This window comes from Plectropomus leopardus, chromosome 2, assembly GCF_008729295.1.
Source record: "Plectropomus leopardus isolate mb chromosome 2, YSFRI_Pleo_2.0, whole genome shotgun sequence".
Lineage (NCBI taxonomy): Eukaryota > Metazoa > Chordata > Actinopteri > Perciformes > Serranidae > Plectropomus > Plectropomus leopardus.
This window is the reverse complement of record NC_056464.1, coordinates 35219058-35237777: the sequence shown is the minus strand read 5'-3', so window position 1 is coordinate 35237777 and position 18720 is coordinate 35219058. Positions and strand designations below refer to the sequence as shown.

At 39.7% G+C, this 18720-nt stretch overlaps 2 protein-coding genes across 2 annotated transcripts in view; one reads left to right on the top strand and one right to left on the bottom strand.

Annotated features, from left to right (window-relative positions):
- The window catches only part of stab1 (stabilin 1), an 80294-nt gene that overhangs the window by 55293 nt on the left and 6281 nt on the right, over window positions 1-18720 (bottom strand). The window contains exons 4-20 of the mRNA XM_042509795.1: window positions 17382-17467; window positions 17039-17108; window positions 16765-16860; window positions 15484-15597; window positions 14907-15094; window positions 14634-14773; window positions 13011-13138; window positions 12605-12681; window positions 9695-9817; window positions 3396-3533; window positions 3000-3071; window positions 2311-2424; window positions 1932-1985; window positions 1423-1503; window positions 1170-1328; window positions 427-489; window positions 125-217 (exon numbers count right to left, since the gene is read on the bottom strand). Of these exons, the coding sequence (XP_042365729.1) occupies window positions 125-217; window positions 427-489; window positions 1170-1328; window positions 1423-1503; window positions 1932-1985; window positions 2311-2424; window positions 3000-3071; window positions 3396-3533; window positions 9695-9817; window positions 12605-12681; window positions 13011-13138; window positions 14634-14773; window positions 14907-15094; window positions 15484-15597; window positions 16765-16860; window positions 17039-17108; window positions 17382-17467 (1796 nt within the window). The remainder of the gene's footprint in view (window positions 1-124; window positions 218-426; window positions 490-1169; window positions 1329-1422; window positions 1504-1931; window positions 1986-2310; window positions 2425-2999; window positions 3072-3395; window positions 3534-9694; window positions 9818-12604; window positions 12682-13010; window positions 13139-14633; window positions 14774-14906; window positions 15095-15483; window positions 15598-16764; window positions 16861-17038; window positions 17109-17381; window positions 17468-18720) is intronic.
- LOC121960187 (nuclear factor 7, brain-like) lies at window positions 4621-8128 on the top strand. The gene has a single exon (XM_042509806.1). It carries the CDS (start codon window positions 4862-4864, stop codon window positions 6254-6256), a length of 1395 nt encoding a protein of 464 aa, XP_042365740.1. The 5' UTR covers window positions 4621-4861; the 3' UTR covers window positions 6257-8128.

The following is an 18720-nucleotide window of genomic DNA, read 5'->3' as shown; positions in this document are numbered from 1 at the left end:
TACAAAACAAAAACAACAGGCTCACATTGTCTTTGAGTTTTAATTTGAAAAAGCCCATGGGAAGATGTATAGTGGAAAAACAGAGATAACACAGGTAACACCTTCTCTGCTAAAAAAAACTCACCGTTTTGGTGGCGTTGCAGAATTTGGCACAGCCTGTACTGAGTGTCGGTCTGAGAGGAGACGTGACGTAATCACAGCCCTTCTGATGAGCGTCCTGGAGACAGACACACACATTTATTGTCTTTCTCTTCTCCTCTGTGTCCCCCTCCAGGTTTCATTTGGTAGAAAATCACATGATTTAACTGAAATTTTACAGACCTTTAGAATAGTTTTTACCTGGACATCGATTCACCAATGAAAAACTATTTTGTAAACGTTAATGCAATATTGACAGAACATATTGAAGTAATAATATGATCTTACAATTTCAGTGGTGCCCTCTGGACACTCCGTCTCATAGAGGTAACTGCAGTGAACACACGGACCCTGAAAACACACAAACAGACAAACCGAAGTGTAAAGATTATAAATTTGGTGATGATCATTTTGTCCATGAGGACTATTCCTCTCACTGCTGACATGTAGTTAAAGTAATGACTTTGATATGTAGCTTGTATGTAGAATAGAGCAGCTGACAGGTGCATGCACTGGTAAGACACTTCTTTTTATTTGGTTTGTATTATATTGATTTTTTTTCCACCCAGCATGTTTTTATGATACACTTGTTTTGTTACATGTGAAATGGAAAAAAATGAAGTGCTTTTTGGTGTAGGATTTCTACAGAATTGGTGACTACATTTGGGACAACAATCACATTTGAGTGGGACTGAGCTCCTGCTTGGTATTTTACTCTTAGCATCTACAAATATAAAAACAAAATACTTATTTGGAATACTGAGTTTAGCTGCTAGAAAAGCAATTACAAGGAAATAGATTCAGCCAGAAGCCAAATAAAAGAAAATGTAGCTGAAATGACAAAAACACCCAGTGTGTGTAAAATACCCTTGCCTTGTTGACAGATTATCGGCCTGGCTGATTATCAGGGCCGATATTTGGCATTTTGATGATGATCTGTATCTGCGTTTTATTTCAATAATCGACAAAACATTTTTTTAAAAAACGCGCTACTTTGGCCTCGCTACAGCCGTCTCTTTCCCTCTGCTCACCACCACGATCTTGCTCTCGCTGACGTCACAGCGGTGAGGTAGGATGGGGAGGATGGAGGGCGGGTACAGAAGCCCGTCAATCATATGGATGATCCCATTGGACGCCACAATGTTGGTGCTTGTCAGACGGATGCCTTTATCGCCCAACAGAATCTCACCCTGAGGAGGAAACAGGTAAGGGGGGGCAGCTAGTATCAAATTAACCAGGAAACGAATAAAATTATGAGAAAAAGAACTAATCGAAAACACTTACATCATCAGACACAGTGACGGTGACAATCTGATTGGCCATCGTCTGAATCTGGGGGAGCGTGGCTATCTCGTCGACTGTCAGCTACAGACAGAAAAAACACTCATCAATGGAAACTTTCACGAGTTGTTTAGATATCATGCAAATATCACGGTGGAGAGAACAAACAACAACCTGATGATTTGACTTCCTGGTGAGCTGAACATGTTGTACTGAGGGTGCGGTTAACAGAAACAGTCACCGGGCTCATTAAATCTCAAGGGTTAATTCCTTGGTGAGCAGGAATTTTGATCAGGAAATATGATAATTTGCCTCCAAGGATGAATGTGCGGTCTACAGCTACATATCTCATAATCAAACAAGCCACTTCTACAAAGTGTTGAACAGGAAGCAATTCTTTCTTTGCCTTCTTCACAAGTGGAGCAAAAAAAGACAAAAAGTAAGAAAGAAGCAGGAAGGGAAAAACTGCTAGAAGATGGAGGGTGGGAGCTCAGCTTGAGGGGTTGTCTTACCGTGGCCTGAGAGAAAACATGGTGTCTGAGGAGTTCCTGAAGTTTAGATTTGGCCTTGAAAAAGAGCAAAATATCATTAAAATACAATCCTGATAATCCTTACATGAGTATCATGATAGAGAAAAGGGCGAACTCTTGGTGGTTGTTTACGTCATGTTAGGAAATTATTAAGCCCTAAAAAATGAACTAAAGATTGGTGAGAAATGTGCATCTTTAATACAAGTCGTCACATTGTTGGTTTTCATCTTTTCATGGGATTTGTTGATAATAATAAAATACAGAACTTCAACAGACTTATTCTTTAAAGCAGCCTGTATGTTATCTGCACTAATCACAATGACACTACACATACGAAAGCTCAAGTGCTGATTACACCTACGTCATGCAGCATGTACAAGATGCTGCCGTCTCTGGCTTTGTCCACAGCCTGGTTGGTAGGGATGAACACAGTCAGGGGTCCCGGACCCCGCAGTGGAGGGGGCGACCCGCAATTCTACAAACAAACACGATGTATCTGATTAGAGCCAAGATAGAGCATCGATTCCCATTTAAAACTGGTTCAAACTTGTCTGTCATTTGACTCTCCTCAGTGTCGCTACGGCTCTTTGCATTGCATACTGGATATACAGTACTCACACAAACGCACACATGCATGCACACACACACACAACAATCAGCCAAATCATTAAAACCACTGACAGGTGAAGTAATTAAGTTTGAACATCTTGTTACAATACAATAATGTGAGCAGGTTTTGCAGTGTGGTGTGGTGCATTATCCTGCTGGGAGGCCACAGCCATCAGGGAGTGCCATTGCCATAAGGGGGGGGGGGGGGATGGTCTGCAGCTATGTTTGGGTGGTTGGTGTCTGTCAAGTGGACCAAAGGTTTCCCAGCAGCGTCATTAAGTAACAAGATGATTAATGTTATTGGGCTGAGTTACAGTTCAGAGAGGAAAAGTAACCTGTCAATTGTCCTGAAAAACCAGGACTGCTGCGTCTTACTGACCAATAAAGTTTGACTGATTCTTCTCATCCATGTGATGTCAATAACTAGAACAAAATACTCACATCAACCAGAGACAGAAAGCGGTTGTATTTTACGTCCTTATACAGAATCTCTCCGATCGTCTTATCAGCAAACTGGACAGTGAGAAGAAAAAGAAGAATTAAATGTCTGACATTCACTTGATCTGCAACGTTTTGATAAAGGTGAAAGTTAGCAGGGAGTCACCTAGTCAATATTCTTTGACTGGACATGAAAATAACACTAAATTATTAAGACAGATAATTTTGTATTTGGCAAAAAAACTAACAGAACAAAAACATACAGAGGTCATTTCTACAGAAATGTTCAGAATGTTTCTTTCATTCAGAGGTTTTTATTGGCTAACCTCAGTGCAGATGCTGTATTTTCTTTTGTCAGTGTGTTTGCAGGAAGTCTGGTGAAGTGCCTTTTAAACTCACCTGTTCGTCACGAAGAGACCTGTCAGAAAGTGTGTTTGTGATTGGCCGGTCGATGATGTGGATGATCCCGTTGGCTGCTGGCAGGTCCTCCTGGACGACGGTGTACAGTCTGCTGGGGTTTTCCATCAGGATGAATCTCTGCAATAACCAGACAGAGACAATCTTAGGTGTTTTGTGCACTTCAGTAATCTGGTTATTGAGACTTTCTGCAGTTCCTTAAACTCTGTGGAACAAGAATCCAGGTTAAGGCTGATTTTTCTAGCATGTGACAAGATTTCTAACTGGATGTTTACATGTGAAAATGTGCACAACATTTTCAGAGAGGAGCGTATCAGTGTGTTAGCAGTGTGGCAGGAGAAAATAAAACATCCACACTGTTTATTACTGTACGCACCATGCGTCAGAGTAATTACAGTGGCAAACGAGCTGTTTTTTTTCAAATCATCATTCTAAAGTATATTTTTATTGCACATTTCACTGCTATAGATTAATGACACCATGAGCAAATAGGATAAATAATGCAAAACTTTTTTGAATGGGGACAGTTCAGATAACACGAAAACATCTTAGGGCCAGCTGCTTCTCATGTCATAGGGGTTATTTAATAAAAAGCACATACAAACAAGACAAAAGCAACTGTTTTATATCTCATTGAAAAAAAAAAATTCTTTCCAGCCCCCCTGGAAGCAGCGACTCTTGCTAAATTTACTCTTTTTGGCTTTGGCCATGTCTGCCATATCTGACTACTGTCTATTTATGAAAACATAGTTTTACCTGCATAGTTCCTACTTGGTGTGTGTCTAGAAACTATATGATAGTCCTGCTATCATGAGGTGAACAGAAATATGCTAAATTAATGTGCTTAATTAACCAACATTGTGTCGGGGGGGCGCATATAGCAGTTTTTGAAAGACAAGCCGTTTAAAATCAGTCTGCGGGCCACGATTGGACCACCCTGGACTAAAAGACAAACACAGACTGCTGGACGCTCAAAGGTATTTTTACACAAAACTCTTCTTTAACGTGTCATTCCTTGGTGTGTAAAGCCACAAATACATCCCACACACAAGAACCCAGATGTCTTTCTTCAAGTGGCTTGCAACACACACCTGGCATGATAAACATTAGTATTCAGTGAAAAGTCATGACAAAGCTCCTCCCCATCTCTGACTCAACACTGACAAACAGGAAACTATTAATCATTCCTTGTCCCTGAGAGGAGAGACGCACCAGAGGCAGACAGCAATATTTGTCTTATCACCAAAATTACCACATTCACACAGAAAACAGCTGCAGGAGGGAACACTGGGGATACTGGAGTTACTGGAATACTGAAAACTGCACTTCAACCTGCTGCAGATTCTGGATAATGAACTGGGTGAGGCACGACTGAAAGTGAAAGTAACTTTCGAAACCAACTGACTTTTGTCCTGCTTGCTACGTTTTGAGCTTCACTCGGAGACAAAATGTCTTCCAGATCAGAGGAGGACCTCTCCTGTCCTATCTGCCAAGAAATCTTTAAAGATCCTGTTGTTCTGTCATGCAGTCACAGCTTCTGTAAAGACTGTGTGCAGAGCTGGTGGAGGGAGAAACAAGCACGAGAGTGTCCGTGCTGTAAGAGAATATCATCAAAGAGTAATCCACCTCGTAACCTGGCGTTAAAGAACCTGTGTGAGGCTTTTTTACTGGAGAGAGACCAGCGAGCTCCAGAGCCTCTCTGCAGTCTGCACAATGAGAAACTCAAACTCTTCTGTCTGGACCATCAGCAGCTGGTGTGTCTCATCTGCAGAGACTCAGAAACACACGACAAGCACAGATTCAGACCCATCGATGAAGCTGCACAGGAGCGCAAAGAGAAGCTGCAGAAATCTCTGAAACCCTTTCAGGAGAAACTGAAGCTGTTTGAGCGAGTGAAAGAAAACTGCGATCAAACAGCAGAACACATGAAGGTCCAGGCCCAGCAGACAGAGAGGAGGATTAGGGAGCAGTTTAAGAAGCTTCACCAGTTTCTACAAGAGGAAGAGGAGGCCAGGATCTCCGCTCTGAGGGAGGAGGAGGAGCAGAAGAGTCAGATGATGAAGGAGAAGACTGAGGCTCTGATTAGAGAAATGTCAGCTCTTTCAGACACAATCAGAGCCACAGAGGACGAGCTGAGAGCCGAAGACGTCTCATTCCTGCATAACTACAAGGCTGCAGTGGACAGAGTCCAGCAGCGTCCCCTGCTGGAGGATCCACAGCTGCTCTCAGGAGCTCTGATAGACGAGGCCAAACACCTGGGCAACCTCACCTTCAACATCTGGAAAAAGATGAAGGACATGGTCTCTTACAGTCCTGTGGTTCTGGATCCAAACACTGCCGATCCAGAACTCATCCTGTCTGAGGATTTAACCAGCGTGAGACACGGAGAGCCACAACTGCTTCCAAAAAACCTGGAGAGGACCAAATTCACCTGCTCCGTCCTCGGCTCTGAAGGATTTAACTCAGGGACTCACAGCTGGGACGTTGAGGTTGGAGACAACAAGGACTGGGAACTGGGCATATTGGGAGAGTACATCCAGATGAATGGACGCCTCCAGTCTGGACTGTGGAGGATTTTGTTCTCAAACGGTAAATTCACAGCGTTCTCCACATCAGACCAGGAGAAACATCTGCCAGTGAAGAAAAAGCTCCGGAGGATCCGAGTCCATCTGGACTTCGACAACGGAAAGCTGTCATTCTCTGATTTTGATACTAACACACACATACACACATTTACACACATCTTTACTGACACCCTGTTTCCATACATTTACACCGAGCATCACCTCCCACTGAAGATTTTACCAGTGAAGGTCTCTGCGATGGTAGAAAAGCACAGGTAGAGATTATTAGGTTATCAGGATTAGGTTGATCAGAAAGACAATATCTACCATGAGACAAGATTTGTCATAAAGTCATTTTTGCTGAATGTTTGTAAAGGTATCTTTTATTAATATGTCTGGGTATATGAGGCCACTGGGTGCAACACTGCATATCAATGAGCAGGCTGTGTTGGGGCAATGTTGGATGTACTGGATTATTGCATCAATGTGATAAAGTGCTCTGATTTTATTTATGCAAGTTATTATGTGAGCTTGTTCCTCAGGGCACATATTAATAAGCTTGAAAAATACAAGGGTGGCGGGATATATTGGGAATGGTGTGCTATGACTTTTGGTAGCAATGTGGCTAAATCTTTTTTTTCTACAAAGAATGGGAACTCTTTCACAAAGCGCTATTGACAGACGGTGAGTTAATGCAAAACATTTGCATTGAAGATGTATTTGTTCGATGTGTTACTAAAATATTTGATTGATAACTCGGTCTTTCTTCATCTTATTGTCATCTCATCCTATCTCTGTAGCTGCCGCTGCCTCAGTTTCCTTTTAAAGAGGCACACTTAAGTTACAAGAGCCCATTGACATACAATCACAAATCAGGATTAACAGCATACAAACTACAGGGCTTGGCATCCTGTTTCAGACAGCTAACACATTAGTCACCAATTGGAAAGCGGCATAGTAGGCACTCCTTTTTATTACACCTTTTTAAAGCCCTGAACATGTCTTCACACTTTGTGATTTTTTTTTTTTTAGAAACGTTTAAGTTTTTTTCAGGGTTTCCCACACATTCATTTATTTGTAGCACACCACAACAATATCAGCATTTGCTGCCAGATTTAAATCTTTCTGGAGCTGTGTTTCTCTCTCTTTCTCTCTCGTGGCAGAGCGAGATCTGGGCACAGTTGGACAAACAGAGCGCCAAGTGCAGTAAAAGTAAATGACAGTTTGGAAACAAACTACGAAACACGACTTATCTATCTATTAAGATGAAACCAGCTGTGTTTGCAGGGAAACCTTGCACCCCGCGGTCCAACTCTGAGTTTAACCAGCAAAAAAGCTGCATTCACTCGCCTCTGCAGCAGCTGCTCCTCTAAACCATCAATCTGATCAGATCAGCTGTGACCGATCGGACCTAAAACAGCAGTTTGTTCCTTAATTCTCTACCCTGCAACTCAAATTCAACAAACTGCTGCTGAGAAAAAAGTAAAAGTCGTGAAGAATTCCCACCTGTGATTCATTCAGCAAATGCAAAAAACACCAAATTCAGCGAGGGGACACATCATGATCACAGAGGGAGACACACACACACAAAATAAGAGGGTTTGCCTATCTAACATACCTCAAACATTTTTTAAGTTTTTGTTTTGTTTTTAAAAATTCCATTTTTATATTTAACAAAATAAGTCAAATGCCACTCATGAGCAAGTGATGCTACTCGAACTCTACAGGGCTGACCCTGATGATGATGGAAATGTTAACATGGTGACAAAACTGATAAAGGTTTCAATAAGTTTAAAGTGGTGGGAAATGGATGATCAGATCGTTCATAATGCTGATTTTGAACACAATGACTTTCATAAGATGTGATGATGTTTTTTTACAGATACCATAATGCTGCATTTTTACTTTTTGTGATGTAATTTATTTTGTGAGATCACTGGATTAACAGGTAGAAAAAAGGAGGTTTGGATTGATAGAGGTAGAGGGGTAGTGTGACTTCAGAGTTTGTGTTACGCTATGTTAGCCGTATGAATGTCAACAAAATAAATGAAATGAAAATGTAATGAACGTCCGTAACGGACACCAAATCAATAACTTGTGTGGTGTTTATTCTGATTATTCTGATTGTGGGAGCAATAAAATATAAGTGAAAAGTTCATATTGACTGTGTTATATCTTTGTAATTATCTTCAATTATCTAGACAGTTTGAACATTTGTACCTCATGTGGACTTTTCCATCATCAGGATCACTGGAATATTGTTCCATTTTTAGATTGATTGCTTTGACTGCTAAATATTCATACTGCCGTTTTAACTTTAATAGGTGGATCAAAGAAATGAAAATTTTCCTCTTGAGTTTCGAGTCTTACCAGTACATCGGAACCAAACGCTGCCCTCTGAATTTAAAACATCAAATTATTATAAATCTTTAACTTATACTGGTGGGTGAAAAAGGGAAGAAACCAGTATGTTGCTTCGTTTTATGTCATTAACAACAAGTTCAAGTATACCCTTTACCACAAACATTAGCGCATGTATGCAGATAAATGTGGAAAACCTGCTAAAAATAATAGACTGCTTTCCCATTGCTGGTAGACCAGACGAGTATCCCTTCAACTGCTGTGTCATGTCCACATCAAGGACAGGCCAGAAAACAGGTTAGTAATCAGAAGAAAGCAGCATGGAGGCCAGTGAAAGTCTTAGGGTGGTAGCTTCTTTTTTATTACTTTTATTGTTATATATCTCTCACTTATTCAGTCTCTCAAAACGGGTGCAGACTGAATATAGAACAATGTTGAAGCGCTGTTAGATGGAGATCTTCAGGGTTTTGTTTTTTTTTTTTTGTGGCCGCCCCTCTTTGCGTCGCGCTGGCAAAGAGACTAAAATTAGTGCTTCCACCTGAGTGTTTTATTTCCATCACTGCAAATAGTACAGGATTCCTGCAACTAAAGGCAAGATGGATTTAAGACTGTTTAAGACTTTTTCAATGCAACTTGAATTTAAGTAAAAGAAAATTTTATAATAACCAAAATTTAAAATTTTATTTTGCCCGAATGTTTATTGCAAAACAAAACATGACTTTTTTTGTCCAGTGAAAAAGTTAGATTATCTATGTCAAATGTTGAAAAAACAAACCTCTTTCAGAGTGAAACACATAGAAGACAAAGAACATATTATGTGATCATTAAAGTATCTATTTGGTTTACAAACAGAGGTGGGAAATATCTGGCATTTCTGGACGGTTTTCTGGGCGATTCTGTGTTTCTCAATCTGCATGTTAGATTCTGCAGCTTGGATTCCCATCATGACAGGTTTAAGAAAAGGAATTTAATCAATTATTTAACAAAAAAAAAATTGCTAACAAATATTTTGAAATTTTACAATCCAACATCAGAAAAAAAGATGAATATAATCCTACTTCCCTTTTGAAAGATTAATTTAAGTCATTTCAATAACATTTAAGGCCTTATTTTTAGATTAATTAATTCAATGCCTTTTACGTGTTTTTAAGGATCTGTGGCAACCCTGTCGTAACTGGAGCCGATAAATACCTGTGACATATTGCTCAGTCATTTATCCTGGCAATGAATGCAGCTTGTAACCTTTTCCATTAAATACAAAAGCCAGATTTAAATGGATGTTAGTAAGGATTTTGTCCAGTGGAAAAGGGGAAGCAGTGGCAAGCAGGGTTATAGAGTTTTGAGTGGAAGTATTACCTTGTTGACTTTGCTCCTGAACCTTGCTCCTCCGTACAGGTTGAAGTCTCGTCCCTCCAGATCCTTGTAGAGGTGCTGACCCAGGATCAGATGGTTTCTACACACCAGCTCCTCATTAACGCCCTGTAGAGACAGTGTAGGAGAGCAGATCACCAATATGTAATCTACGAATTGATCATTTTCTTACCATTAGTTGTTGAAAACAGGACCTCAGAGGTAGGAACAGCTGTGTACCAAACAGTCAGTTAGTCCTGGAACCACAAAGACATCTGCACTTTCTCTGAAAAATATATTGTGTAAACATTTAAGGAAATGATACAAAGCTGAAAACTGTGAATGCAGGAAATCTGGTAGAAGTCCAACTGACGCAACAACAAAAAGACATTCACTCGTACAGTGAAAATGACATAAAAGGCCCAAATGATTCTGAGATTAGGGTGCACTACGACACACAATTGTGATGTGGCCTGGGATCATAGAGCGTTAAGGTCTCAGACATTGTTGCCCAGGCTTATTCAGAGCCCACAGATCACTCCCTCTGATCCGCAGCCATGTGGCTCTCTGTCGGCAGCCTCTGTTCTGGTGCTGATGTGGTCGTTAGCTCTGATCTGATTTTGTTTTTGGTCTCATTTTTAGTTTTTGACACTTTCACTTCATGGATTTTTCTTTTTTTTTTTATTTTTGTGTATCAGTTTGTTTTGTCTTTGATGTCCTCGTTCCTCTCCTATAGCAACGTTTTGACCAATCATTGACTACTGCCATCAAATTAAAATTACAGAAATGCCTCCTGTGTCTCTGAACGTCCATGATTCTTTTCAGCTTTGAGAGTTTTTCAGGTCATGCGGCTGTCGAAAAGCACTCTGACCTTTGAAGCTGATTTCATCACTCACGTCTGCAAACCCCTCAGAAGCGGAGTTGTACACAAAGCAAATACAGAGCCAAATTTTGATTTGATGGTGTTAAAAAAAGAAAAAAAGTACCCCACATTATGGGCTGAAATGCTTTGAAGTTGTTAGACAAAGAAAAATTACAAAATTATCTTTGTCCCCAGAAGGACTCTCATTGTCTCTGGTGTTTTCTTTCTCAGGTGTGCGTCCTCTGCCAGGCTCAACATCGCCTACTAGATTCTTTTTTTGCATTGTTGCACATACAGATAAAAACACATATTCATGCAAGTTAACTGAAAAAGATGTTTCTTTAGTATTGAGCAGTTTTGCCTGAGTGATGAGATTCAGTGCTGTTCAACCCTGCGCTGTAACTGGAACCACTGAGACACAAGTCATCACTGATTTTATCAAACTGAGATGGAAACCTTTTTAGTGTGAAGTCCACACCACCCCTTTACAGTCCGCAGCTCCCCTTTAATGTTTCACTGTTTTGAATTCTTGCTTTAAATATCTCAACATTAAATGTCAGGTTTCTATGGTTACCTCAGATTTCATGGTCAGGACGTCTGTGTTTGTGTGTGCGTGAGCCCAGAGGCCTCACACTCTGGTTTGTTCTAGTTTGTACTGACCATCTGTCACTAGTTGTCTCTGTTTTCAGGCCGAGCTGAAAGTGTGTGTGTGTGTGTGTGTGTGTGTGTGTGTGTGTGTGTGTGTGTGTGTGTGAGAGAGAGAGAGATCTGTCTGGGCAACAAGAGAAAGTGCAATTTAAATGTTATCATCTGGCATTCTTTGTTGCATCTACTGATGCTGCTTCATTATGTTTGATGATTTCAAGCTGTAATTGGTAACTTTTAGAAAGAATATATTTTCTCATATTTGCAGCAGCTGTCACTTTGTTCACATGGCACTAACTTAGAAAAAAATCCTATTCCTCCGCCTGCTCTATTGCCTCGTAGCACTTTAATGGCCTTACTGTACGCAAATGAAAGCAACCAATCAGAGCAAAGGAGTCGCAGCTTTCAATCACGTCAATCATGGCTTGTGAATTTCAGTCAAACTGTCAAACTAGGCAACATTGATTGAATATGAATTAAGATTTTGTAGCCTCAAATGTTTTCAGAAGCATATTTTAGAGTGCTATTTAGCTGTAAAATCAAATTTTGAGAAGTGTTGGACTAGCGCTGCACAGTTTGACCGCAGATCAGGAGCAGTGATTGACAGCTGCGTTAGAGACTCAGCTCTGATTGAGCAGCTGATTTAAGCAAATGACATTAGCAGTAGGGAGAAGAGAAGGAACGATATGTTTTTATTTACTTATCTGTTTAACAGGTCATCTGTCTCATGTACTTCTTTCAGAATATAGTGATATGTGACACAAAGTTATTTTCATAAATATTGCCAAATCTAGCAACTTCATCACATTCAGACGTGCAGTAAGGTGTCAGTAATCTTTAAAGGGAACCTGCTGCACAGTGAGGCATCAGAGATGCAAAGTTGCTCAATGAGGTTGAGAAAATACAATACACAAGTCCTATAGCAAAACAAGTAAGTAGTTAAGTGTGAGAGGTTATTTTGAGCATTCGCAGTTCCTGCAGTAAAGTGACCAACAGTTGGAGCTTTAAGTGTTAATGTGAGAAACATCTGATGACAGAGCTGCTGAGGGCTCCATTTAATGCAAACTAAGGCGAAAGATTACACTTTAAAATTGCAGTTCTGGATCAGTCCACATTGACATTTGGATGATGGGTTTTGTTCTGAATTTGAAACAGCTCTGATTCACAGCTGCGTAGAAGCACTCACCAAAAAGTTGATATGCCAGAAACAAAGCTGAAATGCCTCAAATAAATCTATAGTACGTGCAAAATATCCAGGACAGTCCTGTGTTTCTCTGCTGAGGAACTCTGAGGAGATCATTGAAAGAAAACGGTATAAAGTTTGTCAGACAACACAAACAGGTGGATGTCTAAGGAGAGACAGCAGGTCACACCACAGGGACAGACAGATGGACAGAGAGGGGACGTACTGTCAGAGGTGTTTTCAGCAGAGGGATGAAAGCTGTGAAGGGTCCGCTGTGACTCAGCAGCATCAAACAGCCTTTCTCTGAAACAAATACACGAGTACAAATACCAAAGGTCACAACAAAGACACAACACAGCAGCAACAACAACAAGTAGACCAATTACTTTTTTTCTCTCACAATCATTTTTAAAAATGATTCTTTGGTCTCACATTACTGCTTGTTTATTTTAAACTTTTGGCCGCAATTGCTCTTTCACAGAGAAAGAAAAACAATAATTTGGTCTTAAATTATATCACCAACTTGAAGAACAAACAGAAGTGAATGTCTGTTGAGCCAGTGACTCACATCACTTCAGTGGCACAGCACAGTGTGAAAAACTCTTTTCAGTAGGCATTTGTGTTTCCTTTACCAAACAAGGCGACGGCTCCAGTCAGATTTTCCCTCTGGCTTCCACTCCTGTCCAGCTCCAACAACTGCGCCATAAGGTTACCATAGCAACGGTGTCCATCACCAATCTGATCTGCCTCACACACACACCTGAGAGGGGATTGATACACACACTTTCATTCAAACTGACAAACAGCTGAAGACAGAGTTAAGGGCCATTTAAATGCTGCGTCTCTGTGTCCTTAAATCAGGCGATACAGATAAGCAGTAAAAGCGCTCAAAAGTGAGAGCGACGCCACAGCGAGTGTTACCCAGGGCATGGCAACCTCACACTGAGATAAACAAAGTTAAACTGTATTTCTGGAGAATAAGAAAGCAAGCTGTCTGAGATGACCTCTGTTTCCAGTTCAAGTTCTAGAAAGCAAAAGAGTGAACAAGAGAGACAGACAAAAACAAAGAAACTGGCTCTGGCTCTTGTTCTGCTTCCAGTCAATTTCTAGTTCTAGATCTAGTTATGCATCTAGACTTGGATCTAGCTCTGGTTTCAAACAACAAAATTCAGGATGAGAACAGAAACCCGGTTTTAAACAGGCACCGGGGTTGAATTATTACAGACCGGTGTGTTTATAAGCTCCGACATTAACGGTTCTGCAATCGGTATTGGAGAAATAAACTATTTTTTTTCTTGTTTATTTAGGTAACATTAAGGTTATCTTTTGTACGCTTACTCATATTAAACGTTTCCTGATTGAAGCATCAACAAGTGCCTCCATCTTTGAGAGGTCATCACAGAAAGATCATCCTATCAGTTCCTAATTTGCAAAAGCATTAAGATATTCCTCTACGATGCATTTTTGCTCTTTAATCCAGAGGAGAGCTGTGTGTCGGCCTGCTGCATGTGCAAGGGGCGGGGCCAGCTCCGCCACGTACACAAACACACACACACACACACACACACACACACACACACACACACACACACGAGCCTTCCTCTCAGTGACACACTCAAAAGTCTGGTTATACTTATCAAGAGTTGATGCCAACACTGCTCGTCGCCAGAAGTGCAACAACTCTTTTGCACGTAAGGGTGAAAACACGAGCAATCTTTCAAAACATCTAACGAAAGTGCATCACATACGGGCGTAGAAATACATCTTTTATGACCGCTTAGCTCGTAGTTCATCTCCTGTTAACGCATCTTGCCCTGATAGTGTGGCCCATCATCCTGCACATGCTAAAATCATATTCAAATAATCTGTAATTTTACAAAACATTTACTTTGTTCTTCACTGTTCTTACTTTGTTCTAAAATCATATCCAAATAATTTTTAATTTTACAGTAAATTGACTTTGTTTTTAAGGGGGGCGTGTTTCACCATCGTATCCTATTATTGTTACTGTCTATAATAGTGCTTTGTTCATAACAACGCTGTTGCTGAATGTTAATTTATATACTGCTCTTATATACAGAGAAAATAAAATAATGTTTTTTTTTTCCTTAAAACCCCCCGAAAAGAACCAATAGGAATAAAATGAAAGCAGTGGATCAATAAGCAGTATCAGTAAGAGTGGAAGTACTGTTCAAATATTTTAATGATACCTGTCCTTAAGCAAAACACAGACAGACAAAGTGTTTGTGTCTCACCTGGGTTGTCCATCCATCTCAGTCTGGCAGACAGCTGAGGGATGACAGGTGTCCGCTGGCACGCAGGCAGAGACCAACTGACAACCAAACTGAGCGTTGCCACCTACAGGGGACATGCCCAACATACACTCGCAGCTGGACTGAGAGACAGACAGGAAGACAGAGTGAGGATGAACGCTGTGTCGGGATTTAGCTCTGGATTTGATTTTCAACCTAAACATATCTCATGAAGGATTTTCCTGATTCTGGTCTCGGTTCTCGGGGCGTCCTCACCTTATTGGGTCCTTTGAAGACACAGATGGTGGAGTCGATAGGACACCCTCCGTTGTTCTCGGAGCAAGGGTTTCTGGGTACGCAGATCTTTCCATCTCCCTGGTAGTCGGGCTTACAGACGCAAACGACCTTTGACCCCTGTGAGGAACACTGGGCGTTGACGTCACAGTCCCTCGCTGAGCAAATACCTGAGCAGGAAAACCCAAAATCTCACTAAAATAAAAACCACCCATGATTTTTTTATCCTCAATCTCAAAATGAAAACAAACATTCACAAAACATTCTCGTTTATCAAAATAAAATAAAATAAGAAAACATGAGTTGGCTCTGGCAGCAGTCCTGGTTCAGAAACAACCAGCCAAGGCCAGAGAGTCTCCGACGCAACTGTCAATCACGTCAATCACTGCTCATGAACTGCAGTCAAAGAGTGAAACTACGCAGCTCTGATCAAATATGAACCGCCCACCAGTCAAAGCAAACTTTCCTTTTTTAATTTTTTTATGACACCAAAGAGCAGCTAAAAGTTGAGATCCAATAAAGCAGAAAATCAGAGATGACTGTTGAGATTTGTTTTTACTTGCGCAGTTGCCCTGTGGCGTCCTCCTGTATCCGGGCAAACATTCACAGTCGGCGGCGTCTCCTTCTCCTTTACAGTACGAGTAGGGACTGCAGTTTCTGCACCGGGTGCTCACTGAGAGACAACACGAAGCAGAACAGCAGCTCACTGTGTGCAACACTCAAACATCATCGAGACAGACAGTGAAAACAAACTGGAGCAATAAATAATAAATAAAAAGAGTGTGGCATAAAACCCCAAAAATACAATCTGCCAACAAATACAGTCTAGAAAAAAAAAATATATAAGAATTATGTACACTAATTGCACACGGAGATAATTGCACATGTGAAAATTTGAGATCAGAAAGATCAGACAGTTCTTGATTTTAATAATAATTTTGCCAGTTTTAGACTGCATGTCTGCAGACAAAGTTCTAATTGTGTTTTCACAGCAGAACTTCGGCTTCCTTTGTTCGATGACAAAACTATTTTCACTATGTGTCCTCTCTGAACTTTCAACCTTTTTTGGGCCACTATCTGTTAAAATCAAGTCAGACCAGTCTTTACAGTCAGTCCAGAGAGCAGCAGCAGGCGCTGCGTGGCCTTTTCTGACCCACTTTCACCGAACCTTCTGATTGTCCATGTCCAGCCTGAAAGAAACATCTATCCAGACGGCCGCTGTTTTAGGGGAACTTTCCACACCATGTGTTTCTCTTTTTGGTAAAAACACAGGAAATAGTTTCAGGGTTTTTAAAAAGGCATTCAGATCAAAATTTAAAACATTTACGAATACTCAATTTGATGGGTCGTCAGATTATTTGGCATTGCGCTGATTATCTGTGGTGGCATGTAAATGTCAGTCTAGGAAGAACTTTTACTTTTTAAAACCTCAGGGAGCTATTTCTATTTGTTCAGTTTTTATTCAAGTTTTCACTTGACTTTATAAGAAAAGTTGCTGGGAACTTGCTGTATATGATGTTGAAAGTTTCAGTTTTGATTTAACATTTGCTTAAAGCATTTAAACAAAGTTTTACGTTGAAGTTTGTTATATTCAAAATTCTAAATACTGATAGAAAGATTTTCTTTGTATTTGTAAATGCGTATTAGTTCCAAATATCAGTTATTGGACTCATTAACTACTGATAATCTGTAATCAATGTCTGTATCGGTTCTGAAAAACCAATATCGGTCGACCTCTGCTCGCTTTTATCCTACTAATAATGCAGTAATATGGTCTGATAAATCATGATACGGATTATGATAATCGAATACTGTATTATGCAGTGTGTCATGGTGTTACCTTGGTCACAGCGCTTCCCGGTGTACGGTGGCTGACACAAACACTGTCCATCACCTTCTGGACCTTTATTACACACTCCATGCACACAGTCACACTCTAAACACACACACATAAAGACGGAGAACAGATTCTTAATCTATGGGACTTTCTTGCAAATATTACCATAGTATTTATATTTGAAGGTTTGTTTTTTTCTGTTTCTGCAATTTTCTTTTTGACCAAGACACTAATTTTTTCTCTTTTTTTACCAGAGGTAAGAAGAAAGAGAGCCTACCTTTATCACACTTTTCTCCAAAGGCATTTTGATTCTTACACTCCTGACAGGCAAAGCCAGAGAAGCCATCCTGATGACAGAAAGGGTTATTTATGACTTTATTTTTCTGCACTATCACCAACACCTCCACAATCTAAATTAGATTAAAAAAACAAACAGCAACAATGACCTACGTTTGCAACTCATTAACAGTTATCAAGTCTCACAGTTAGTCCTGCTACCGTCATTAAATTCAGAGTTTTGTAAGGACAACGTCCCCTATGAATACATAAACAATACTGCTCTCTGAACTCTGACAAACAGCGAGGATAGTCACAGACAGACAGTCAAACAGGATACTGACGTCACAGACGCAGGTCCCGTTGCCGAGATCTCCATCCAAACAGGTTCCATGGAAGTTACAGGTCTTCCCTGACCAGGTGGGACAGGCTACAGACACGAAAACCAACGGTCAGAAAAAAGACAGGTGATATTTCTGTTCTTCGATTATTGTTGTATTTAAACCGCCTTTTATACATGTGTATATGAATCATGTTTTTTTTGTTTGTTTGTTTGTTTGTTTTGTTTTTAACATCTTGAGCCTAGAAGCAACGAAATTTCATTCTGCTGTTGACCTGTGTGATATAGAGTCTGAGTGACAATAAAGGAATCTTGAATCTTGATAAGAAATATACATATTCATTGTAAGCAGTCTATTTTGCTTTCTGCGTTCTGAGCGTTTTTTAGATGTCAAGCTTTTAAGTTTTGTTTTCCCAAAAGCATAAACGATATAAACTTTTTGTTGTCAAAATAAAAATCCAAAACTGTGTATAACTTCAAAAAAAAAAACACCTCACACAATTTTAAGAAATTGTCACAGATTAAGAATATATTAATAACTCAGTTTTGACAAAAGTGTCAGATAGAATTTTATAATTCAAAGGTCACAGTCACTTGGTTATCATTTGTTCTTTCTTAAGTACTGCAGGTCTGTATGACATTACAGTACCTGTGCTTCAGTATTTTCATTTTATGAAACTTTATACTTTTACTCCACCACCTCTTGAAAGAAAAGATTGTTAAATTTACTCTACCACAGTATTTTTTATAACTGCAGTTACCAGCTACTTTGCAGATTTAGAATAATACAAAATATAAATCAACCACTAAATTGTATTGTATGTGTGTACATTGTAATGTATTATTAATGGTTTACAGACCCAACAGTATATAGTAATTCAAATTTAGCTCCACCTTCACCAGCTGCACCATGCCTGGTGCTGACAAATGAATGTATTATTAATTTTAATTAAGTAATAAAATATATATTTCTCTAAAATAATCCACTCTGCATGTGTGCTTTTAGATGGGTATTTAAAAGGCTTCTGAAGTGAAAGTACATAAGCATTAGCATTAGAATTTACTTTAAATGCAGGAATAGAGTTAGAATATTTAAAATATTTAAACATGGTATAATATGAATTATTCAAATTATTAATAATAATATGCTTTGTATAGCCCCTTTTGTACATAAAATGCAGCTCAAAGTGCTTTACATGCAAGAGGGCTAAGATTTAAAACCTAACAATTTATGAGACACATGTATATAAATACATATATAATCTCATACAAACACACAAATACATACGTACATACACGTACACACACCCACATATATACATATACACAAATAAAATATGGTA

Bases quoted from the DNA above. Each gene is read 5' to 3' on its own strand.
- LOC121960187 (XM_042509806.1), top strand. From the start codon at position 4,862: ATGTCTTCCAGATCAGAGGAGGACCTCTCCTGTCCTATCTGCCAAGAA.